The 17540-nt window shown below is 42.5% G+C and overlaps 1 protein-coding gene across 1 annotated transcript in view; it reads left to right on the top strand.

Annotated features, from left to right (window-relative positions):
- The first annotated feature begins 2812 nt into the window (after positions 1 to 2812).
- TRIM4 (tripartite motif containing 4) overlaps positions 2813 to 17540 on the top strand; it is a 29065-nt gene continuing 14337 nt past the window's right edge. The window contains exons 1-3 of the mRNA XM_023197213.2: positions 2813 to 3404; positions 12960 to 13055; positions 13828 to 14058. Coding sequence (XP_023052981.1) covers positions 3012 to 3404; positions 12960 to 13055; positions 13828 to 14058 — 720 coding nt within the window. The 5' untranslated portion in view covers positions 2813 to 3011. The remainder of the gene's footprint in view (positions 3405 to 12959; positions 13056 to 13827; positions 14059 to 17540) is intronic.

The following is a 17540-nucleotide window of genomic DNA, read 5'->3' as shown; positions in this document are numbered from 1 at the left end:
CTCCTGCCTCAGCCTCCAGAGTAGCTGGGACTACAGGCGCCCACCATGGCTGGCTAATTTTTTTGTATTTTTAGTAAAGACGGGGTTTCACCTTGTTAACCAGAATGGTCTTGATCTTCTGACCTCGTGATCCGCCTGTCTCAGCCTCCCAAAGTGCTAGGATTACAGGCGTGAACCACCATGCCCGGCCTTATTTTTTTTATTTTTATAGTTTCCATTTTATTTTTCCTTATAATTTCCATCTATTTGCTAAAATCACCCATCTGAGCTTGCATTTTGTTTACCTTTCCCCTTAGGGCCTTCATCACATTAATCACAGTTATTTAAAATTATCTGACAGTTCTAATGTCTATGTCTTATGAGTCTTGTTCTAATGATTGTTTTATCTCTTTGAACTGTGTTTTTTTCTTGCCTTTCCGTTATGTGTCTTTTTTCTTTCTGTTAAAAGTTGGACATGTTATATATTTTTTTGCTTAAATTATTTTTTCAATTCCCTCTTCGTAGTATGAAGTAAAATTTATTTTTTATGCTTGGAAATGAGTGTGTCTTTCCTTCTGCTAGGACTTTAGTGCTCTTCAGTGCATAGCGGTGGTTTGGTGGTATCAATCTAGTCAGAAATTGGGCTAGGTTTACAGTTTGTTGTTGTGGTTATCCTCAGTGCACAACAGACTTCAAATTTTTCCAGAGAGAGCTTATGTGTAGGGTGTGGGCTTTATTTTGAAAGTACGTTTTAAGGAGGGCTGTATTTATGTCAACTCGACACAGAGTGGACAGTGGTAATTTTGTAATATATCAACTTTGCTAAGCTAAACTATGTTTCCCAGAATTTCCTTTCCTTTTGTTTCTGGTTAGAATAGCCCAGAAAAGACATGGTTGTGTAAGTCTTGAAGGGCAGAACCGAAGCATCCCTCCAGTTTTATACTTGAAACGGTGGTGCAGGGACACTAGGTGCTACTGCAGCTCGTGCACTTTGTAACCAATCAGCTGGTTCTCCTTGTTGGGATGGGGCGGAAGCTTTCCCCTGAGTCATCTTCAGCTTTTTTGATTCCTGAGCTGTGTGTGTGTCTAGTCCTGTGGCAAAGAGTGTCAGCTCCTCTAGCAAGGATACTCATATCTTTAAAGTTGGAGACAGTGAACAAATGACCAACTCGTGTCTTAGGTTACAATTCATTCTTGCTCTTCCCTACTTTATGTTCATCTTCCCTTCTTAACTCCTTGCCCTGCGAACATAAAGAAACATAGTGATTCCACTTCTCTGATTGAACCTTGGCTGGTACACAGACTTATAGACATTTTGTGATGGAGAAAAATTGTGAATTAGGGAGACTCACTTACTAAAGAAGGAAGGTCATCTCTGGTATGGCAGGAATGAAGACATAAGGATTTTAAGGGATTTACCTGAAAATATTTAAATGACTACAGTAAGGGGAATAAATACTTTGCAGGAATGCTGAAACTTCTCATCCAATACTTAGGTAGACATACAGATACACAGATGCCATAAACACTCATGGTAAACATCAGTAACTGTTAAGAGCATTCCTTTCTGCTTGGTCCCTATTAAAGAACCAGATTCCTTCTCCATAGAGTATTCCAATTTACAAAGAAAATCATTCATTAGTTGTCTAATTTAAATGTTTTAGAAATATTCAGTGGAACTTTTAGCAATAACCCCAAAACAGGTATCTCAAGAACCCCTTTTTCTAATCATTTAATCATACTACTGAGAAAAATTATTATGGAAAAGGCAGTATTTGATATTGGGACATAAGAAGAATGAAAAATCTGTTAAATAAGCAAAAGCCCATTAGCCTGAGGCTGTTTTGGTACTTGAGTTCTTATATAACAAAACACAACCTGACTTAGTATGTAAACGAACTGAAGTCTAACTTACTATGTTTTTTATAGCAAATAGCTGGGTTTCAGCCAATCACGGCCAACCTTCAGCCAATAACAGCCAACTGATCAGACCATGCCCCAATAAGGCAAATGCCTCATCGTATCATTGCCAAATAAAGCAGACACCTAAATGTTAGCTAATCAGATGATTTCTCTACTTTGCTTCCTACAAAAGCTAGCAGCTCATACTGCTGGGCAGAGCACTCTGAACCTCTTTTGGTTCTGAGAGCTGCCCAATTCATGAATTGTTCTTTGTGTAAATAACTTCTATTAAATTTGTCAGTGCAGAGTTTTTTTTTTTTTTTTTTTAAACAAATATCATTCACAAGAAAAGTTAAACAGTGGGAAGAATAAAAAGCAAGGCACCTCAGAAACACAAGATCAAAAATCCACTTAAGGAATATTGATAATTCCCTGGAACAGGCAAGCATACTATTTGTTGAAAGCCTCCATGGATGTTCTTTGGGATAGCAAAATGGTTGCTACTTTTCAAATAGGATACCAAAAAGGCAATATATCTGCATCCCTGAATCCAAATCATCCCCACGTTAGCCAAACTGCAGGCCTACCAACACAGATCCTTCAAGTCTTCCTGGCATTCCAGGCCCCTAGGCTGCAGCTCGCTCAGAACTCCTGGGACTCTAGAAGTTAAATCGGTCTAACTAGCCGACAAACACAGACCTGAACGCTCAAACTTGGAAAGAAAGGCCAAGATTAGAGGCATCTCCCCGGTTGGCTCCACCAGGGGTCACAACGTCCAGCCCTAATGCCTTGCCAAGTCCTCTCTAGCCTTCCACGGGCATTTCTGGGTCTCTATAGCTGTTTGGAGGAGCCGCTCAACGGTTCCGTCCTGCCCCGCGCCTAGGCCTGGGCCAACCCTCGCGCGCTTCCGGCGCGGATACCCAGCAGCTTCCGGTCTTGCGCGCTCAGGCCGGGCAATGTGCGAGGGTTTCTTTTGGGTCCTGAACCCCGGAAGAGACACTGCGCAATCCCCTTTTACGTGAGGCGGTGGCGGCGGTTCGGAAGTCGTCTGGTCTTCCCGCGGCCGTTCGCAGATTTCTGGCCTCTCCCGCGCCTCACGTCGGACTCCGGCTCCGCGGCAGGGAAGCAGCATGGAAGCTGAGGACCTCCAGGAGGAGTTGACCTGCCCCATCTGCCTGGAGTATTTCCAGGATCCGGTGTCCATCGAGTGCGGCCACAACTTTTGCCGCGGGTGCCTGCACCGCAGCTGGGCGCCGGGCGGCGGCCCGTTCCCCTGCCCCGAATGCCGGCACCCATCGGCGCCCGCCGCGCTGCGACCCAACTGGGCCCTGGCCAGGCTGACGGAGAAGACGCGGCGCCGGCGCCTGGGCCCCGTGCCCCCGGGCTTTTGCAGCCGCCACTGGGAGCCGCTGCGGCTCTTCTGCGAGGAAGACCAGCGGCCCGTGTGCCTGGTATGCAGGGAGTCCCAGGAGCACCAGACCCACGCCATGGCACCCATCGACGAGGCCTTCGAGAGCTACCGGGTGAGCTGGCTGTCTCTGTGACTATGACGGGGCTGCCAGTATTGCCCGATAAAGAGCCACGAAGTGGCCGTCATTCCTACTGGAAGCATGAAAAGCCCCTGAAACTCAAAGAAGTTAAGCAACACGAATTTCAGAGCTGAGGTTAAAACTGGAATGAGAGGAGGGGAGGTACAAGCCTCAGCAATTATTGCGCAGAATTTTCAAGTAACTGGCCCTTGGGGAGCTCCTAATAAAGAAAAACATACTGAGAGGGTGTGTGCCGGTGCTGTCCAATAGAAACCACATAAGTAATTTAAGATCTTTCTAGTAATGGAACGAGGTGACGTTAAATTTAATAATGTATTTTATTTAATCTGATTACCCCAAATATTCAAAGTTGAGATGAAAATTATCAATGAGTTTTTTTTTCCCCCCGAGACGGAGTCTCGCTTTGTTGCCCACGCTGGAGCACAGTGGCGTGATCTTGGCTCATTGCCACATCCGCCTCCAGGGTTCAAGCAATTCTCCTGTCTCAGCCTCCCGAGTAGCTGGGATTACAGGCACACGCCACCTCACCCGGTTAATTTTTGTTTTTTAGTAGAGAGGGGTTTCACCATGTTGGCCAGGCTAGTCTCGAACTCCTGACCTCAAGTGATCCGCCCGGCTTGGTCTCCCATAGTGCTGGGATTATAGGTGTAAGCCACTGCGCCCAGCCTCAATGAGATATTTTATACTCCTTTTTCATAATAGGCCTGAAATTGATGTGTATTTTACGTTTACAACACGTAGCAGTTTGGAATATCCACATTTCAGGTGCTTGTATGGCTAAATGGATACTGCATTGGACAGTGCCTGTCTCTGTCTGTAAATGTCATAGACAACTGATGATTTGGGAAACGCCTGGCTTGTAATGATGAGGCTGGGTTTTGTTACTAGCTTCCTTCATCAGTTGGGAAAATCATGTAACATTTGAATTTGGGGATTATCTGTCCTATCTATCTCATGGGTTAAGAAGCTGCAGTTGAATAAGTCACTTTACCTTACTCTGCTTCAGCCATACTGGCTTTCTTGCTTTTGTTTCAAGTCTGTTCTCTTTCTCTACCCACATCTATCCTTTAGATCCTTTTAGCTTTTAGCTCGAAGACCTCCCCTGATCATCCTTTCCAGAGTAGCCCCACCCCCTCCCATTACTGATGGTGTAGCTCCAGTGGTCTCCAGCAGAAGTGATATGCAGTAAGTACATGAACACACGAATTTATTTATTTATTTTATTATTATTGTTTTTGAGACGGAGTTTTGCTCTTGTTACCCAGGCTGGAGTGCAGTGGTGTGATCTCAACTCACTGCAGCCTCCGCCTCCCAGGTTCAAGTGATTCTCCTGCCTCAGCCTCCCAAGTAGCTGGGATTACAGGCACCCGCCACCATGCCCGGCTAATTTTGTATTTTTAGTAAAGATGGGGTTTCACTATGTTGGTCAGGCTGGTCTCAAACTCCTGACCTCAGGTGATCCACCCACCTTGGCCTCCCGAAGTGCTGGGATTATAGGCTAAGCCACCTTGCCTGGCCAAACACATGAATTTAATGACACAGTGAAAATGTTTGGAAACTGTAAAATACTGTACAGTTGTACCAGCTGATTATGAACAGGAAACATGCAAAGCTGGACCAGAAAGTGTACCTTCATTCCTTTACTCAGTGACCTTTATGAATGCTTACTATTTGCCAAACATTGTTTTAGAATCTGGACATAAATGGATGAGAAAGATATGGGCCTTATAAGGAACTTAAGCTTGTAGAACATTGATTTCAGTGTGTGTGAGAGTCGCTGACGTATTTACCAAGTGTACAGAAGTTCTGAGGTCAGAGTGATCACTGAGGAGTGAGGAAAGGCTCCATTGAGGAGTTAAATGTGTTAGCTCTTGAAGGATGAGTAGAGGTAGGAGAGAGGGTATTTCAAGCCAAAGAAACAGCATATTCCAAATGTGGTGGAGTGGAATAGCCTGTGATGTGTGAGAGGACTGGAGGTTGCTCAGTACTTCTGGAGCATGGAGCATAGGGGGGAGGATGGTGGGCCACGAGCTTGAAGAAAAAGGCAGGGCCTTATCACGAAGGATCTTGTTTGCCATAGTAAAAAGATTGAACTTTCTCTTTCAGGCAATGGGGAGTTATTAAAGGGTTTTAAGGCAGGGAATGATATGGTCAGTTTTTTGTTTTAGTCAGATAACTTTGACATCCATGAAGACTAATTAGGCTGCTGTTGTACCATTTTAAGCAGGAGGTAATAAGGACCTGAATTAGTTCAGGGCAAGGATGATGGACAGGGAGGGATGGGGTAATTATGAGCTGGAGTCGAATGACTTGGTGATCAATTAGACTTGGTAGGTGAGAGAGAGAGAGAGGAGTCTTGGATGATAGTCCAGATTTCTGCTTCAGATGGCAGGTAGATGACTGTCAGGTTAACCGAGGTAAGGTACACAGGAGGAAGCATAGTCTTAGGACAGAAGATCCCATGCTCGTTGTGGAATGTACTGAGTGTGAAATAACTGTGACAGGAAGTCCAAGGAAGAGGGACAGGAGGTGGGGTGCCTTGGCGGCTAGAGATAATATTTTAGAATCCTCAGCCTATTCTTGAAGTCATGGAAGAAGTAAGAAGATGAGATTCTCTCCTAGGGGGACCACATAGAGGGTAAAAAAAAAGGCACAAAGAGAAGCTTGGGAAACACCAATGGTTACTAGCCAGCAAAAGACATGGACAGGACCCATCAGATAAATGGAAGGAAAAATACACTTGTGGGTGGGGGCCGAGGGAAATATAAGTGTATGGGTATGAAAGGGGAACATAACCCTTAAATCTTCCATCTTCAGCAATAATAGCTATCAGTTGTTCGTTACTTCTTATGTACCACCCATAGTTCTAAGCATGTTTCATATTGTAATTCTTTAATCCTCATAGACATCCTATTAGGTGGATTCTGTTATCCCCTTTTTGAAGATGAGGCAACTATGCCACAGAGATGTGAGGTTACATGCCCCCAAGGTCATAGAGCTAGGAAGTGGCTACGCTTGAACTGAGGTCCTCTAACCCCTAATCCTTTACACTTTTTACTCTGCCACAACTAATCTGAGAAGACTTCTTAGAAGAGATGGGATTTCAGGATTAAATACAAGGCCCAGCAGGACAGGAGTGGATGGTTAAGGGTTACACTGGAATGGGCTGAATGTCACAAGATTGACTGGGTAGGTGTTCAGGAGCCAGGTCACTGGGCAGAATTCCCTGATACCCGCCCATCTGTCTGTCGTCCTCTGCTTAGTCAGTGCCCTATTCAACCACCTTTCATTCCATCCCCACCCCAAGTTAGTTAGAAAAACATACACTGCCCCTGGGTGAAGCTGCCCTATTTCCAAGCATCCCATTCTCAGCATATACTCAGATGGATGGACTATGTTTTAAAAGTTGGACAGCTGGAAGTTCCCTAAATCCATGGAAAATATCCCCATCCTGTACCCGTTTTGGTGAGGGGAGAAAAAGAGAAAGAGAAATAGCTTCATAAATCTCTGGATGCAAATGGTTTGCATGGAAAAGGCCTCTAAGTGCAGCTCTTTTTTCCTTCATGCCTGACTCTAGGAGCTAATCCCTCCATTCTGTTAATTAATTTAAGATGTTTCTTGAGCACTGGTTTTGTGTCAGATGCTGTGGCACTGCACCAGAGGCAGCGCTGGGAATCCAGTGGTGAACAAGACAGGTAAAGGCTTTCCATGGAACTCACAGTCCAGTTGGGCTGAGGGTGGGAGGTAGATGACAGACAGACAAATAAATGAAATAATCACAGATGGTGATGGCCTGCTGGGAAAGAAAAAGAGTGCTATCCCAGGCCAGGCGCGGTGGTTCACGCCTGTAATCCCAGCACTTTGGGAGGCTGAGGTGCGAGGATCACTTGAGGTCAGGAGTTTGAGACCAGCCTGGCCAACATGGTGAAGCCCTGTCTTTACTAAAAATACAAAAATCAGCTAGGTGCGGCGGTAGTTGCCTGTAATCCCAGCTAGTTGGGAGGCTGAGGCAGGAGAATTGCTTGAATCCAGGAGGCGGAGGTTGCAGTGAGCCAAGATCATGTCACTGCACTTCATCCTGGGTAACAAAGCAAGACTCTGTCTCAAACAAAACAAAACAAAACAAAAACAGAAAGAAAGTGCTATGCCAGAGGGTTTCAATCAGGTGAGCAGTTTTCTCTTAGGAGGTAACATTGCAGCTGAAACTTGCTGGATGCGGAGTCTGCCATCTGAGGAACTGTGGGAAGAGGCCCTGAGGCTAGGGAGAGCTGGATATGTTTATGGGACAGGAAGAAGGTCTTTGCACCTGGAGGACCAGGAGCAAGGGAAAAGGTGGCATGAGATGTGACACAAGATGTGGGCAGTGGTCAGCTTATGTTGGGCCACAATGAAGTGTTCAAATTTTCTTGGTGAAGAGGAAAGCCAGTGAAGAATCTTGAGCAGGAGAGTGACAATATCTGATTAGTTTTTAGAAAAGTTATTCCAAGGCCAATTGTGGTGGCTCATGCCTGTAATCCCAGCACTTTGGGAGGCAGAGGCAGGAGGATCATTCAAGACCAGCCTAGGCAATCGTTCAAGACCAGCCTAGGAGTTCAAGACCAGCCTAGGCAACTGTGAGATCCCATCTCTACAAAAAATACAAAAATTAGCTGGATGTGGTGATGCACATCTGTTAGTACCAGCTACTCAGGAGGCCAAGGCTAGAGGATCGCTTGCACTCAGGAGTTTGAGGCTGCAGTGAGCTATAATGGTGTCACTGCGGCTGCCTTGTGGATATTGTATGAGAGAAGGACATGACTGTAAGTAGGGAGAGCAGTCGGGAGGTTATTGTAGTTCAGACAAAAGGTGATGGTGACTTAAGCTAGTAGTGGCAGTGGGGTTGGCACGTAGGTAGAGTTGAGGTGTATTTCCGAGGTAGACCTACCAGCTTGGATCGATTGCAAAAGTTACAGTGACTGAAATTCATAGAACTCAGGAGCTGGGATGGTATTTAAGAGACATTTAGTCCAGTTGTCTTCATTTCATAGGTAAGGAAGCTTTGATCCAGGAAATAAGTGAGGCTGACTTGTTCACAGACATACAGCTGATTTGAGGGTCTAGAGTGAAACTAAGATCCTTGGAAGTTTAATGTTGTTTGAGCTACATGATCACAAGTCAGTAAATGTCTTCATTCTATAAAAGTATGCTCTTTTATTATACTTGTGTTTTCATATAGGTACAATTTTCTGGTGCTAAATGAAGAGAAAATGGTTTTTAAAAAATTATTTATTTATTTATTTATTTATTTGAGATGGAGTCTCACTCTGTTGCCCAGGCTGGAGTGCAGTGGTGCAATCTCGGCTCATTGCAACCTCCACCTCCTGGATTCAAGCGATTTTCCTGCCTCAGCTTCCTGATCAGCTGAGATTACAGGCGTGCGCCAGCGTGCCCGGCTAATTTTTTTTTGTATTTTTAATAGAGATGGGGTTTCACCATGTTGGTCAGGCTGCTCTGGAACACCTGACCTCGTGATATGCCCACCTTGGCCTCCCAAAGTGCTGGGATTCCAGGCGTGAGCCACCGCACCTAGCTGAGAAAGTGATTTTTAAAATTTCTAGTATTTCTAACCCAGATTGAAATGCTTGGTGTTGCACTCCTGCCACCTCCTGGCAGTTTCTGTTGTTGCAGGGAAGGTGTTTTGTAATTTCCCCCAAGGTTGTTAACTCTCTCATATGAGAGAATTCTTGCATACTGACTTGTTAAGTCTTTTTAAGACATAGAAAATCTCTATTTAGTAGATTATTATTTTTTCATTATCAAGCAAAAGTGAAAACTTTCAAAAAAGCTTGGTCCTGTTTGAAGGAGCTAATAGATATCTCATTACAAACCTCATATACATCAAATTTGACAGTGACCACAAAGTGGCAGTTATAATTGAATAAAGAAGTGAAATTATATGAGAGAGTAGCAGGGTTATATGCCTATTAAAGCTAACCGCTAGAGGTAGTAAATGGATTATATAATGTTAAGAAACATCATGGTAGAAACAAAATAGCACAGATGGTATTGTGCCATTTAGCAGAACTGTATAAATCCCTTTTATGATTTAATTTTATGTTTTCCTATTTCATTTTACCATGAAAATTTCAAGCATACATCAAAGTTGGAAGAATTTTGTAATAACCCCAGTGTACCCACATCTATATTCTACCATTAACATTTGACTCTTTTATCACACCGCTGTCCATTTTTCTGTATCTCTCTGCATACATCAATTCTTATCTCGTTTTGATGCTTTTAAAATTCAATTGCAAACAAAATACTTTAGCATGTATATCATTGATCAGATTTAACATTTGTTTATTTTTTTATTTTTTATTTTTTTTAATATGTAGCATCTCATTCTGTTATCCAGGCTGGAGTGCAGTGGTATGATCTTGGCTCACTGCAACCTTTGCCTCTGGGTTCAAGTGATTCTCATGCCTCAGCGTCCCAAGTAGCTGGATTACAGGCTTGTGCCACCACACCTGGCTCTTTCTTTTGTATTTTAGTAGAGACAGGGTTTCACCATGTTGGCCAGGCTGATCTCGAACTCTTGGCCTCAAGCGATGCACCTGCCTCGGCCTCCCAAAATGCTGGGGTGAGCCACTGCGCCTGGTCTATGGTATTTTTTGAGGTAAAATTTAATACAATGAAAAACACAAATCTTAGTTGTACATTTGCTGAGTTTTGACAGATGCCCTTCTCAAGATAAAGGATATTACCATCCAGAGAATTCCTTCATGCCCTTTCCCAGTTATTCTCTTCCCCTTTCCCCTACCAGGGCAACCACCATTCTGATTTTTTTTTTTCAAACACAAATCAGGTTTTGCCTGTTCCAGAACTTCATATAAATGGAATTCCATTGTCTGTATTCTTTTTTTTTTTTTTTTTTTGAGGCGGAGTCTTGCTCTGTCGCCTGGACTGGAGTGCAGTGGCCGGATCTCAGCTCACTGAAAGCTCCGCCTCCCAGGTTTACGCCATTCTCCTGCCTCAGCCTCCCGAGTAGCTGAGACTGTAGGCGCCCGCCAGCTAGTTTTTGTATTTTTCGTAGAGACGGGGTTTCACCGTGTTAGCCAGGATGGTCTCGCTCTCCTGACCTCGTGATCCGCCTGTCTCGGCCTCCCAAAGTGCTGGGATTACAGGCTTGAGCCACTGCGCCTGGCCCATTGTCTGTATTCTTGTGTAGGATCCTTTTGCTCAGCTTATTGATTTTGAGATTCATCCATTTTGTATAGGTTGGTGCAAATGCAATTGCGGTTTTTGCTATTATTTATCTACCTTCCTATCAGTGAATACCTGGGCTGTTTCCAGCTTCTAGCTGTTGTGAATAAAGCTGCAATGAATATTTGCAATGAATATTCTTGTACGTGTCTATTTATGGGTACATGTTTTCCTTTTTCCTGGGTCTAGGAGTAGAATTGCTGTACCCTAGAATTAATGTAGGTTTAGTTTTACGCCAAACCGTTTTCCAAAATGGTGGTAGCATTTCATTCGCCTGCTGATGTTGTGTGAGAGTTCCAGTTGCTCCATATCCTTGCCAACTTTGATGTTATCAGCCTTGTCAGTTATTTAACTTGATTTTAACCATTGTCCCTTGTAAATGATTGGATGAAAAGTTATACCTATTAGTAACTTAGTTTTCTAGGGAACAATTTAAAAAGTTGTGCAGATTATTTTTTAGTTCTTGTCATTTCTTTTAGTTTTATTTACATTTTTAAAATTTTATTTTAACATATATTCACATTTACAGAAAGTTGTCCCAGGCCACCCTCCAGCATTTGACACTATTCCCTAGTTTTGTAGTTTAAATGATCTCTTCCTGTGGCATAGGAGAAACCATTCTCTCTTGGTTTTTCACCAACTGCTCACCTTAGCTTCTTTGCAGGATTTTTATTCTCTGCATACTGCTTAAATGTAGTTGTTGCCAGTTCTAGCCTTGATCCTCTTACTCTGTAGAATCTTACTGGCTGATTTTACGCTGACTCGAGGCTCTAACTGCCACCTGGGCTTTAATCCCGAAATCTGCTTCTGCAGCATACATCTCCTTCCCAACTCTAATTGCTAACATACCACTTGGATGTCCCATAGGCATCTCAGACTCGATTTATTTAGGTGAAATTTATTTTCCTTCCTCCCATTTACACACTGCTCATCTTCCTATATTTTCTAATTTGATAAATAACCTACATTCCATCCAGTTACTTAAACCAGAACCGAGGGGCTAAATCTGGACCTTTTCCTCCTGCAGCCATTTGGTCATCAGTGCCTGTGGGTTTTTCTCTTGTGTGTTTCTCTAACCTTTCTGCTTCCATCTCTGCACTCGCAGCTGGCATTCTACTATTATTGGGTACTGCCCCTCAGCCCAATTTGTCAATGTTGATTGACTTGCTTTATTTTTTAATAACTTACTTGGGTTTTTGAATTACAAAAATGGCATATGCCACTTGTAGAAATTAAAGCAAAAATGTATGAAATTTCTAGTACCCCCACCTCCAAATTTGTAAGCGATTCTTTTTCCTTGGAAGTCACCAATGTTAATACTTGGGTATAAATCCTTCCAGATTTCCCTTGCCTTCACATACAAATACACACACATAGATAAACACATATGCGCATACACACATTTATTCTTTTCAAAACAGAATTATACGATATGTATTGTCTTACAGCTTGCTTTCAACTTACTGTGTATTTCATGTCAATATATAGACAGCTACCTGAAATTGATGCAAAGTATCAATATAGCATAATTTAATAATTCCTAATTAGTGGATAATGAATAATGCTATAGTGACCATTTCTTTACATATTGGTTATTTTTGCTAGTGTTGTGTTGCATAGATTATTAGAAATAGCATTATACACATTTAAAATTTTGTTAAATCCTGCCAGTTGTCTATCAAAAAATGGTACCTTTTTGATCTCCTGTGGTGCCAGAGGCCTTCTCCCTTCCAGTAGTAGATATTTGCTAATCTAACAGTTTTTAGTTTTTGCCAACTTACCAACTTACTAGGAAAACTCAATATAGTGTTGTGATGATTTCAGACCGGAGTAATTCTTATCATAGGCCTGTGACCGTCTTCAGTATTTTCTCAATCTCATTCTCTGTTTTGATTAGGTGACTTTTAGCTCTTAAAAAATGAAGTTGCCAGGCATGGTGGCTCATGCCTGTAATCCCAGCACTTTGGGAGGCTGAGGTGGGAGGATCTGTTGAGCCCAGGAGTTCGAGACCAGCCTGGGCAACATAGGGAGACTTTGTCTCTACATAACATAAAAAAATTAGTTGGACCTGATGGAGCATGCCTGTAGTCCCAGCTACTTGGGAGGCTGAGGTGGGTGGATCACTTGAGCTCGGGAGGCTGAGGCTGCAGTAAGCCATGATCAGGCCACTGCAGTCCAACCTGGGTGACAAAGTGAGACTTTGTCTCAAATAAAAAGAAAAAAGAAAAAAGAAGAAGATGGTGGTTGAAAAGATGTTTTCTTACCCGTGTGTGTTTCTGCTGGCAGGAGAAACTTCTTAAGTCTCAGCGTAATCTCGTGTCCAAAATGAAGAAAGTCATGCATTTACAGGATGTAGAAGTGAAGAACGCTACACAGTGGAAGGTAATAGCAGAAGTGGTTGGATATTTCTTGCTCCTGAGGTCCTTTTGGTCTGGGACATTTTTTGCTCCTGAGGTCCTTTTGGTCATGGGGTTATGCAGTTCACATAGGTCTTGGATGCCTCAGAAGCTCTGTTTTCTCCATATCGTGACTGAAAGAAGAACTTTCTGGGTGTCAGTTCAGTTGTCAGGCCCCTTATAGATACAGGGATAGGAGAGGAAATACCTGTCCCTGCTGCTAGTGGCTTTTGGTGATATGAGTTCCACATACTTCATCCCTATCTCTCTACTTTAAGGTAGCACCCCTCTCCTTTCTACTTTTTCCTAAATATACTCCCTAGGTTGGAGTTGGTTTGGGCCCATGGCATTGTGGAAGGAAGCATATGAATGGACTTTGCTTTTGGGGAGGCTAATTGTAGTTGGGAGGTACGCATGTGCGCACACACACACACACTCATACTCCTAAAGATTTAACAAAACTCAATGAGTGTTCTGAGGGCTAAACTAAGTAATAGATGTGCAAGTTTGTTTCAGTTTAAAACTTGTCAGTAGTAGAGACTGAAATGTTAGGAAGAATGAATGAATACTATAGTGACTAGTATAGAGCTATCAAGTAAGTATAAATAAAGGAGTAATGGAAATTTTAGGGGAGTGGGCAGGAGCTTTTCAAGAGGGGTTGCTTAGGATTGACTGTGGATTACTGGGGAATTGTGTAAGGAATTTAGTAGCTGGGGTCAGGCAGGAAAAAAGAGTGAACAAATCTCATGTGGCCTTAGGATAAGATAAAGAGTCAGCGAATGAGAATCAGCACAGAGTTTTCAAAGCTGCACAACTTCCTGGTTGAAGAAGAGGACCTGTTTCTTCAGAGACTGAACAAAGAAGAAGAAGAGTCAAAGAAGAAGCTGAATGAGAACACGTTAAAACTCAATCAAATGATCGCTTCATTGAAGAAGCTCATCTTAGAGGTGGGGGAGAAGAGCCAGGCCCCCACCCTGGAGCTGCTTCAGGTGAGACGGTTATGGGCGGGGATGATCTCGTCTTCACTAACTGAACTCCCTCTTGTCTTTAGAGCTGAATATCCTTCCTGGTGAGTGGGTTTCATAGACATGTCTTATCTCTTGCTAGTTCTGTGCTGTCACACAACTAAAAAGCCAAAGATTCACCATTCAAAGGAAATTAATACGAAATTTAGGTAGGCTGAGCTCAGATCATACGAGATAAGTTGATTCACATGGTCTCACAGTTCATCTAGGATCTGAGACTTAGTACGTGTAAGACTTTTTCATTCATCTTATGTGTACATCTATAATTATTTAAACAATAAAAGCAAGCATAAAACTCCCAAGGACATAATTGTATCAACAATGAAGAGATACTTATGTTTCTCGCTTGTTTTTAATCATTACAATCACGGCTTGATAAAACTTTGTTCTTATCCCCATATTTTGAGTGGTACTTTCATTTAAATAATTTCTAATGTCTAGCCACCTTTAAAAGATGGTAATTCTAACTCAGCACTTAAGTCTGGATCTTTAGGCCAGTTTGTTATCAAAAGCCCCTCCTTTGAGTTAATCTTTACCTTTATATCCTCTGTAGGTAAAGTGTCCTTATAGCTTCTTTCAGTTTTTGGCTAGGCTCCTACATTTGTGACTGTCTTTGTTTTTTCTTTTTGCTGAAATAATTCATGCTCAGTCTTGGATGCCTCATAACCTCTCTCTCCTCCATTTCATGTGAAGGAAGATGAAAGGATCTCTAAAAGGTGTTCTCAAGAACATTTTCTGTCTACCATTACTAAAAGGTGTTCTCAAGAACATTTTCTGTCTACCATTACTTTTTTTTTTTTTTCATAAGGAAGAGACAACATTCTCTTCTACTCTTAAGGAATTCAGAAACCTGGACCCACCCTCTAGTTATTATCAATAAGAAATTGCTAGCTAGGTTTTATATGATAGATATAACCTAACATTTAATATTAAGTGTAATGACTTCCAAGAATTATGTAAAAGTTTTACAACATGCTTAAGCAATGAAGTTCCAAGTACATATCCGAATGTGTGTCATGAAAGAATCTCTGAAATAACACATTTAAAATACAGGCTTAACGTCTAATTAGGATCTGAAACCTCTAAGATACACGTGAGCCAGCAGAATGCTTACAAAAAGTTGTATCAGCAAACGGAAGTGCAAAGTTAGGGAAACAATTAAAAAAGATGAAACTGGGGCTGGGTGCAGTGGCTCATGCCCGGAATCCCAACACTTTGGGAGGTTGAGGTGGGCAGATCACCTGAGGTCAGGAGTTTGAGACCAGACTGCCAACATGGCGAAACCCCTCTCTACTGAAAATTAACTGGGGGTGGTGACACATGCCTGTAATCTCAGCGACTTGGGAGGCTGAGGTAGGAGAATCGTTTGAACCCGGGAGACAGAGATTGCAGTGAGCTGACATCGTGCCTCTGCACTCCAGCTTGGGCGACAGAGCGAGACTCCATACCAAAAGAACAAAACAAAACAAACAGATGAAACTGGAACATAGAATCTCAGAGCCTGAGAGAACTTACTGTACTTATCTATCTATCCATCCATCCATTTTAAAAATCGATTTTCTTCACTTTTACCCCATGACCCACTTCTAATGTATATCTTCCACATTTTACCTGTTTCTTTCTCCAGTAATGGCTACCCAGGTTGCCTCCAACACCATCACCACTACAAATAATGCTGCAGTGAAACCATTAATATCTGCTCTTTATTGTTTATTTTTATTTATTTTATTTAGGTTTTGAGACAGGGTCTTGCTTTGTTGCTCAGACTGGAGTGCAGTGGTGTGCTCATAGCTCACTGCACCCTCGGGCTGCTGGGCTCAAGTAATTTTTCTGCCTTGATCTCCCAAAGTGTTGGAGGGTTACAGGTGTGATCCACCGCCCCCGGCTGTTTTCTTAAAATTGGTCCTTGAGTTTCTTCTCTAGCTGTTTTCTCAACTTCTTGAGTTGGAATGCTTGGCTTATTTATGTTTACCCTTTTGTTTGCTGGTAAATTTATTTAAGTTATACTCCTACCTTTAAGTATTGCTCTGTATTCCACAGATTTTGACAAGTTGTTATATTTATTGTCATAATAAAATAAACATTAAAACACATTTTAAGGCCAGGTGCAGTGGCTCACACCTGTAATCCCAGCACTTTGGGAAGCTGAGGTGGGAGGATATCTTGAGCTCAGGAGTTTGCACTAGCCTGGGCAACTTAGCAAGACCTTGCCTCTATTTAAAAAAAAAAAAAGTATGACACCCATGGAGAAAAATGTATAAATCATAAGCTTGACAGGTTATCACAAAGTGACCACTCATGTAACTACTATCCAAGTCAAAAAAAATAGAACATACATAGCATTCTAGAAGCTTCCTCATGTCCCCAGTCGGTACTTCTTCCCTTCTCCTCAAAGGGTAGCCTCCCTCTGGACTTCTCACACTCTTGTTTTTTTTTTTTACCTTTTTTTTTTTTGAGATGGAGTGTTGCTGTGTTGCCGAGGCTGGAGTGCAGTGGAACGATCTTGGCTCACTGCAACCTCTGCCTCCTGGGTTCAAGTGATTCTGCTGGGATTTGCAGGCATGTGCCACCACACCTGGCTAATTTTTGTATTTTTGGTAGAGACGGGGTTTTGCCATGTTGGCCAGACTGGTCTCGAACTCCTGACCTCGAGTGATCTGCCTGCCTTGGCTTCGCAAAGTGCTGGGATTGCATGCGTGAGCCACCACGCCTGGCACTTGTGTTTATTTTTGAGTGAGTATGTTTCAGGATGCTCTATTTTGTACTGGCTTCTTTTGCTCACATTACATTTGTGAGATGAATCCGTACAGTAGGTATTTGTTTTCATTGCTCTACACCAGTGTTTTGAATCAGGGTGATTTTGCTCCCTCCGAGGGCAAAATCTGATATTATATAGAGACATTTTTGGTTGTCAGTACTCAAGGGTGGTTACTACCAGCATCTCTTGTGTATAGGATGCTGCCAAACATTCTATAATGCACAGGACATGCCTGTCTTCAACTCCCAGCAAAGACTTATCCAGCCCAAAATGTCAGTAGTGCCTGCTGTATAGTACTGTCGTATTCCATTTTATTAACATACCAAAGCGTATTATTCATTTCTTTTGAGGAAAATTTGGATGATTTATGTTTCTGTTGTTATTAAAACACAGGAATATGTGAGAACATATCTTTTTGGGTGCACATTTGTATACGTTTCTATTAGTTGTATACCTGTGAGAACAATTCCTGGTCATAGGACATACATCTGTGTTCAGCTTTAGTAGATGATTCCAAACCATTTTCAAACTGGTACAAAGTGATTGTTCCGGTTTACACTATTGTTACCAGTGTGTAAAGTTAGAGTTCCAGTTGCTCTGTATCCTCACCAATACTTAGATTTGTCAGTTCTTTAATTTTAGCCATCCTGAAAGGTGCAAAATGTCATCTCCTGCCCTCAGTCAACAC

Source organism: Piliocolobus tephrosceles, chromosome 8 (genome assembly GCF_002776525.5).
Source record: "Piliocolobus tephrosceles isolate RC106 chromosome 8, ASM277652v3, whole genome shotgun sequence".
Taxonomy (NCBI): Eukaryota; Metazoa; Chordata; class Mammalia; order Primates; family Cercopithecidae; genus Piliocolobus; species Piliocolobus tephrosceles.
This window is presented reverse-complemented; position numbering and strand designations above follow the sequence as displayed.